Source organism: Vicia villosa, linkage group LG4 (genome assembly GCF_029867415.1).
Source record: "Vicia villosa cultivar HV-30 ecotype Madison, WI linkage group LG4, Vvil1.0, whole genome shotgun sequence".
NCBI lineage: Eukaryota > Viridiplantae > Streptophyta > Magnoliopsida > Fabales > Fabaceae > Vicia > Vicia villosa.
The window spans coordinates 122,617,102-122,625,979 of record NC_081183.1 but is presented as its reverse complement, the minus strand read 5'-3'; the positions used below and the strand labels follow the sequence as shown (position 1 = coordinate 122,625,979).

The following is an 8,878-nucleotide window of genomic DNA, read 5'->3' as shown; positions in this document are numbered from 1 at the left end:
GACCTAACCATGGATATACTATTTAACACACTGAGAATATGAGATATACCACAAAGAAATACCATACTCACAGATTAACAACTCATACTCACAGATCTCACAGATTTTAATGCACACACAACTAACAAACACACATGCAAAGGACCAAAAAACTGAATAGAAAAATTTCACTAAAAGTCTGAAGCACTTATGATAAAACGCAGAAAACACGAGGTACCTCTTTAGTACTCTTAGGGCGGAGTTCTAATTGCATCTCTTGAAGGAGTTTCATTTCTTTTTGGAGCTTAGCTCTCTCATCATCCATCTCAATTTTCATGTGTTTTTGGAGCTCTATTCTTTGTTTTTGGAGCTCTTTCTGTAATCTATCTTGATAATCATCATTTAGCTTTTGCACTAAGGCTTGGAGGTCATCTTGTGTGACAACTTTTAAGTTGGAGTTTGAACTTTTTCCAAAGTACTTCTTAAAGCCCACACCCCTAGGAGCAGTGCGGATCCGACCGGGACGTTCACTTGACCCAAGTGCAATAGTTAATATGTCTTCTCGTTCTTCAAATTGAATATCGCCTTGCGTACTCTTTTCCACTAAATCACCCTAAAATGTCAAAATCCATACACATGATATAAAATGAATATTAAGTTATAAATGAAATTGAAATTTAGAAAGAACTTTTTAATACTTGAAATTGAAATTTAGAAAGAACTTTTTAATACTTACAACCATGGAAGCTACTAAATTTGTTGCCTCGGATGTAAAATCTCCAGATGGCCTCTGCCGAGCCATCAACCACACCTCATGTCGTTCTAGTTTTGGAGGATCATTCATTAAATTTTCATCACCATTGGCATCTTCAATGATTTTTTTACTCCTCTCTTCCATTATCTTTTCCTTAAGCTTCTCATAACCACCCCGAGACAAAATATGAGGATGGAGATTCTTTGATGCATGAACCTTTCCTTTTTGCCTTTTCTCCTATTACAAATAAATCACATTAAATTAAGTGTCAACAAGCAAATTAATTTAGATAACATAAAAAAAATCTATAAATTTAACTAACTTGGAATTCTTTTGTTTTTCGATTTTGGACAAACGACTCCCAATCTGCTGGGTCGATGAACTTATACTTTTCAAATGGCGTTGTATTGCCATCTTTATCGCCTTCCCCAAATATATAAACATTAGATAGCAATGTCTTAAATTGCTTCATCCGTTCCCCCATATATACAAACCAATGCTTCTTAAATTTCTTATTATCTTCATCATCGGGGGGGCAAGTGAACTTATCCTACAAAGCATTAGAAGTGTTAGTAATTGAAACAATTATAGATAATAAATTATTAAGAATTAATTACAATTACATACCGTGATATCATTCCATATCGCTATCTTCAAGTTTTCGGGTAGGTTTTTCCATTTCTCTTCATTTATATTAACCTTGCTACGTGCAACGAAAGACAAATAACTCTTGAACTTCGCAGCATACTGACCAATAGGTTGGAAAGTATCCCGATCAAAATCAATCGCATATTTCTCACCATCACGAAGTTTGGCAACGAAACGTAGCAATGACGTCACACCTTTAGTCTTCTTTATTCTTGGAGAAGAGCGGGATGGTTTAGCCACGATGTCTGTGTAGATAGAAAAACAGATTCAAGAAAGAAAGAAAATGTCAAAACAGATTCTCATAACTCTGCATTTACAGTACAGCAGCTATGTATTTGAATATCAACAGGGCATTTTTCATTAACTCAGCATAAATCCTTATAGAAAACCAACAAATTGGAATACAAATTGGAAGCATTTGAATACTGACTCTCACATTCAAATCGTTACAGAATTCCTATATGTAACTAAAGCATTCCTATATGTAAAACCTTATGAATCACTCAATTTTCTATACAGTACAGCAGCTCAGTTTAACAACAACAACAACAAAAAAGCACAAGGAAATTAAACACATATATATATATATATATATATATATATATATATATATATATATATATTGAATATCACAAAGATCTTTGTATGGCCTGTCATACCTTGAGTCTTCTTTATTCTTGGAGAAGAGCGGGATGGTTTAGCCACGATGTCTGTGTAGATAGAAAAACAGATTCAAGAAAGAAAGAAAATGTCAAAACAGATTCTCATAACTCTGCATTTACAGTACAGCAGCTATGTATTTGAATATCAACAGGGCATTTTTCATTAACTCAGCATAAATCCTTATAGAAAACCAACAAATTGGAATACAAATTGGAAGCATTTGAATACTGACTCTCACATTCAAATCGTTACAGAATTCCTATATGTAACTAAAGCATTCCTATATGTAAAACCTTATGAATCACTCAATTTTCTATACAGTACAGCAGCTCAGTTTAACAACAACAACAACAAAAAAGCACAAGGAAATTAAACACATATATATATATATATATATATTGAATATCACAAAGATCTTTGTATGGCCTGTCATACCTTGAGTCTTCTTTATTCTTGGAGAAGAGCGGGATGGTTTAACCATAATGCCTGTTTAGATAGAAAAACAGATTCAAGAAAGAAAGAAAATGTCAAAACAGATTCTCATAATTCTGCATTTACAGTACAGCAGCTATGTATTTGAATATCAACAGGGCAATTTTCATTAACTCAGCATAAATCCTTATAGAAAACCAACAAATTGGAAGCATTTGAATACTGACTCTCACATTCAAATCGTTACAGAATTCCCATATGTAACTAAAGCATTCCTATATGTAAAACCTTATGAATCACTCAATTTTCTATACAGTACAGCAGCTCAGTTTAACAACAACAACAACAAAAAAGCTGCAAGAGTATATTGTAGTGCATTTATATCAACAAGATCAAAATCAGCAATATCTTCAACAAAACTGAACAAGATTATTGACATTGGCATCAAAACTGAGCTATATATATACTGTAATTTTCAATTATAACAATAACTCAGCTATATATATACTGTAATTTTCAGATCAAAACTGAGCTATATATATACTGTAATTTTCAGAGTACAACTCAGCTACAGCACAAGAACAAAGTAATCTTCACTGTTTTATTCTAAAATCCCTTCTTGATGATCATTACGAGTGGCATAAACATCATCAACTTCATTTTCATCATTAAAAGAAGGCCTTCGTGTTGAAAAAGAAGTATTGTGATCAACGTCTAGAGTTGAATCATCATTTGTGTTTCTTTGGAGGACAACAGACCACCTATTGTTTGAGGGATCCTTTACATAAAACACTTGGATTGCTTGAGCTGCCATGATGAAAGGTTCTTCCTTATATCCTACCTTATCCAAGTCCACCAATGTAAATCCTAATTCATCAGTTTGTACGCCATTGTTACTATTAACCCACTTACATTTGAAAATAGGAACTTTAAACTTCACATAATTTAGGTCCCATATCTCTTCTATAACACCAAAATAGGCTATGGATGCCAAGATGGGATTTTTATCCTTTGAACTAGAGAAGTGCATTGAGGAAGCCATTATCACTACCCCACTATTTTGCATGGTACTCTTATCATCCTGCGATTTTGTAGAAAAAGAAAATTTATTTATATCGTATCCACCCCAACATAAGACATTAAAGCTAGGCTCATAAGCTAAAAACTTTAATGTATCTGAAGCATTATTGTCATTCATAATCTTGGTTTTAAACCATTTTGAGAATGTATTGTTATGCTCTTTCAACACCCATTTTTCTGACATTCGAGGGTTTTTGGCTTTGACAATGGTTTTATGTGTACTCAAGTATGGTTGAACCTCATCAGTGTTATTTAATATATACAAATGTGCTTTAAAAACTTCCCCTTCACCCATATGCTTAACCTTTAGATGTGTACCCTTACCATCACATCTTCCGTCGTGACGAGACTTAGGTAATCCTACAGGTTTTGCATGTGACAAATACTCTGTACAAAACTCAATGGCTTCTTCTGTGATGTACCTTTCAACAATAGATGCCTCCGGACGATAATGATTCTTCACATAGCTTTTCAATATCTTCATGTACTGTTCAAAAGGATACATCCATCTTAAATAAACAGGGCCACACACTTTAATCTCTCTAACTAGATGGACTATTAAGTGAACCATGATGTCAAAAAATGAAGGAGGAAAAAACATCTCCAACTGACACAAAATAACAATAGACTCATTTTCCATCTCATCCAATTTATCAGGGTCAATCACTTTGTTGCATATATCATTAAAGAAAAAGCACAATCTAGTTATGGCATGTCGGACATTTTTGGGTAAGATGCCACGAATAGCCACAGGTAGTAGTTGTTGCATCAAAATGTGACAATCATGAGATTTCAAGCCAATTAGTTTGAGATCTTGTATTGACACCAGACTTTTGACATTTGAGGAGTAGCCATTGGGCACTTTCACACCTTGTAGACACTCACAAAATCTTATTTTCTCTTCTTTTGACAATGTATGGCATGCCGGTGGTAAATACATTTTGGTACCTCTTGGTTCTGGAGCTAACTCTTCTCTTATTTTCATATTAACCATATCTAAACGAGAGTTTAAACCATCCTTTGTCTTACCTTGAATGTTGAGAAGTGTTCCAATTACACTATCACACACATTTTTCTCCACGTGCATTACATCAATACAATGTCTTACATCAAGACTAGACCAATATGGAAGGTCAAAGAATACGGACCTCTTCTTCCATATATTACTATTTGTAACTTTTTTTTGTTTTTTTCCAAAACTAACACTTATGTTCCTCACCCGGTGATAGACTTCTTCTCCAGTTAAGGCCTTCGGGGCAACCTTATACTTTTGATATCCATTAAAAGCCTTTTTTAATCTTCGATATGGGTGGTTACGTTTAAGAAATCTTCGATGTCCAAGATAAACAGTCTTCTTTCCCTTCTCCAACTGATGGTAGCAAGTATCTTTTTCACATATAGGGCATGCTTTATGCCCCTTAACTTTGTATCCAGACAAGTTACCATAAGCTGGAAAGTCATTGATGGTGCAAAATAACATGGCACGCAATTTGAAAGTTTCATTTGAAAAACTATCAAACACATCAATTCCTTCATCCCACAACTTTCTTAAGTCATCAATTAAGGGACTTAGATAGACATCTATGTCATTTCCAGGTTGTTTCGGTCCCGAAATCATCATAGATAACATAATGTGTTTCCTCTTCATGCACAACCAAGGAGATAAGTTGTAAATAATCAATAGAACAGGCCATGAAGTATGATTACTACTTAAACTGTCATATGGATTCATTCCATCTGTAGAAAGTCCAAGCCTAAGGTTTCTTGGTTCATTGCCGAAGTCAGGAAATAAGGTATCAACCTTCTTCCATTGCAAAGAATCGGCCGGATGCCGAATTTTTCCATCACAATTCGTCTCTTCTGCATGCCATCTAATATTCTTCGCATCATTTAAATTCGCAAACAATCGCTTAAACCTCGGAATAATTGGAAGGTACCATAACACCTTTGCTGGAGGACCCTTTGTGGTTACATCACAACTTTCATCATCACCTTTCTTTTTATATCGTGATGTCATACACTTGGGACACTTTTCTTTCTCTTCATTATCTTTCCAGTACAATATGCAATCATTGGGGCATGCATGTATTTTCTTATACTCCATACCCATAGGACATAATATCTTTTTTGCATCATACACCCGGTCCGGCAACGTGTTTTCATCTGGAAGCATTTCCTTCAACAACTCAAGCAATTGTGTGAAGCTTTTATCGGTCCAACTATTAATTGCCTTCAAATTGAATAATCTCAGCACGGCCGACAATCGTGTGAAGTTTTTACAATCTGGATACAAAGGAACTTTGTTGTCATTGCAAAGAGTATCGTGTACGTGTGCTCGTTGAAAAGAGTCTTGTCCAATATCACGAATCATTTCTTCTAGATAATCACTCGCCTCTATATCAAACTCTTCTCTCAGGGAGGCCATTGGCGCATCAGACAATTCACCGTGCCATATCCACTTCGTATAATTTTGACAAATCCCATTGACTATAAGATGATCCCATACGATGTTAACATTTAAAGGTGCAATATTCACACACTTAGCACAAGGACAATGAAATCGTCCATTACTTTTGGGAAGATTAGTTTCGGCAAATGTCAAAAACTCTAACACTCCTTTTTTATACTCTTCACTTGAGCGGTTTTTTTGCATCCAACTACGATCCATAGCTATGAATAGAAGAGAAAGAATAGTGAGAGAGAGAGAGAGAGATAGATAGATAGAGAGAGAGAGAGAGAGAGAGAGAGAGAGATAGATAGATAGATAGATAGATAGATAGAGAGAGAGAGAGGGGGGGGGGGAGCTCATATAGAGTACATTTCACGTAACCCCCTTAAACTCTTACCTATCCTACTGCCCCACTTTCTTACCATTCACAAGAGGCAGATTTAAAACTTACTTCTAGTTCTATCTTATCCATAGTGGACTAATAATTAGAAACTCTTGTGAAATACACAAGAGGCAGATTTCACAAGAGTTCTTTAGTTATCTCATGTCCTATCTCTGTTACCTCATTTGAATATAAGTTATTCACTATGGATAAGGAATTTCATGAAATAACAAGATGAGCTCCCTGTCCTGGCTTAACTAAAGAACACTTATCCATAGTGGACTAATAAATCAGAGTTCTTTTTGAGTTAGTGATATGTAAAATCAGAGTTCTTTTTGGGTTAGTGATATGTTACATTCATTTGAATGATAGCTATGGTTACATTAAACTAATTGACAAAGTCGGCGTTTTCTGTTACGTATCCCTGTCGGAGGGATAGCTACAGTCATAAATAGGAACCACCCATTTTAACACACATTGACTCAAAATATTAATAGCTGTAAGTAATAACAATAACAAGTGTTGTATATAAGAGGTAAAAGGATGCATTTACTACCCGCTAAGAGCAAAAATTAACTCATTGTAGTCAATAAAAATGTGACTGCTGTACTCCTAAAAACACAATTATACAATACCCAATCTAGTGAATGACAGCATACCTGCTCGGGTGGCGGAAGAGTGTGATGTTCGTGGTTTCTCCTAGAAGTAGATAGATCCCTCAAAGTACCCTGCAAAATTTCATTGTCAGAATGCACAACTACTGGCAGCTCTACAATTAGAATCATTTTGATTATCACAAACAGCAAGAGCAAACTATTACAATTCTGCGGACAAAGATGATTGAATCTAAATGTCAGTAACAAAATAAATGCAACAAAATGAGATACTCCAGGACCAAATCTAGTCTTTGGGAGAACTAGATTGTTGCGGCCGAATGTTTCTAAAATGGCAAAAATTAACTCATTATAGTCAATGAAAACATACCTGCTCAGGTGGTGGAAGAGGGTGGGGTTTGTGGTTTCTCTTGGAATTAGAAAGGTCCCTCAAATTACCCTGCAGAATTTCATTTCAAAAATGTGACTGCTGTACTCCCAAAAACACAATTATACAACTACTGGCAGCTCTACAATAAGATATTAATTAAATTTATAAAATTAAAAGTTGAAAATGAATCAACTCCTTTGAAAATGGTCCACCACTGGCATCAAATTCATTGAACCTAGCAACATACATTCAATATAAATAAGAAAATACTAAATGTTACTTCAATAATATCATTAGAAAATTAAGAATTACTTCTGCAACTCAAACATTTGATAGGCTAAATTCTTATCAAAATAAGGTATATGACACACATGCAAAGCACATTCACAAACATCAACACGGTGAATCACTTCTAAGCAAAATACAAAGTAAATTAATAACCTTAACCGCAGAAAAAGCTGCAGTTCACTACAAAAACACATTCCAAGAAACAATTTTACAAGACAAGAAGATACCCTTTAAGTTGTTGATTCTTGTGTTAATAATTTCTACAACAGTGAGAAACAAAATGGCCAGAGCAGAGAATGAATACACTCTTGATTCAGTGAGGCAGGCTTTGGTTAGACAAGAAGATACAATTGTTTTTGGTCTCATTGAAAGAGCCAAGTTCCCTTTCAATTTCCATACCTATGATAAGAATTACCTTCAAAGCCCTGGTTTTTGTGGCTCATTGATTGAGTTTGTTGTCCAGCATTCCGAAACTGTTCAAGCTAAGGTTAATAATTATAGTCTCTTTTGTTTGATCTATTTGATTTTTTAGTGATAATAAGTACTTATGCGACGGTTTGAGAGAGCTTATGAAAACATGTCCGTTAGGTGTTTGTAACTTTTCATAAGCTCTGTTATGCAGCATAATTTATGGAAAAGGCTTATAACTTATATGATAAACGATTATGTAAAATAGTGTGATTATATGACAGGCCGGAAGATACGAAAACCCGGAAGAGAATCCTTTCTTTCCAGAAAATTTATGGCCATCACTTGTGCCATCTTACCCTTTCACAAAGGTAATTCATTATAACAGATATGATTTTCTGATTTTCACAGCTCATATAAATTTTAGAATCCACTCAAGCACGTGCCTGAAGAGATTTTAGAAGGCTTTGTTGAGGTGGTAGAAAATACAGGAGATTTTCCACTCTTTTAGAGTCAAGATTACACGCAAGTTTATGTCTCTTGAAAGAAATTGAACGAAAACAAAGACAGAACAAAAAATGAATAAAAAGAATACAAATCAAACATTAAAATAAGAAATGCTGAAGAACCAGATAGTTGTAGAGTATATAGTAATTGTTTACCAATGTCTCCCTGTGGAGCTGTCTGTGAAGAAACTCTATCACTTTGGCAGATTTATCAGTTCCAGCTATCTGCCATTTCAAATACATGTATAGAGTGGTTCAGCACATCAAGTTTTAAGAATACTTACCAAACATAGGATTCGGCTCAA

At 34.8% G+C, this 8,878-nt stretch overlaps 1 protein-coding gene across 1 annotated transcript; it reads left to right on the top strand.

The window, feature by feature from the left end:
• The first annotated feature begins 7,932 nt into the window (after nt 1-7,932).
• Nucleotides 7,933-8,631, top strand: LOC131599607 (chorismate mutase 1, chloroplastic-like). The gene is made up of 2 exons (XM_058871900.1): nt 7,933-8,146; nt 8,352-8,631. Exons 1-2 carry the CDS (start codon nt 7,940-7,942, stop codon nt 8,526-8,528), a joined length of 384 nt encoding a protein of 127 aa, XP_058727883.1. The 5' UTR covers nt 7,933-7,939; the 3' UTR covers nt 8,529-8,631.
• The last annotated feature ends 247 nt before the right edge of the window (nt 8,632-8,878 follow it).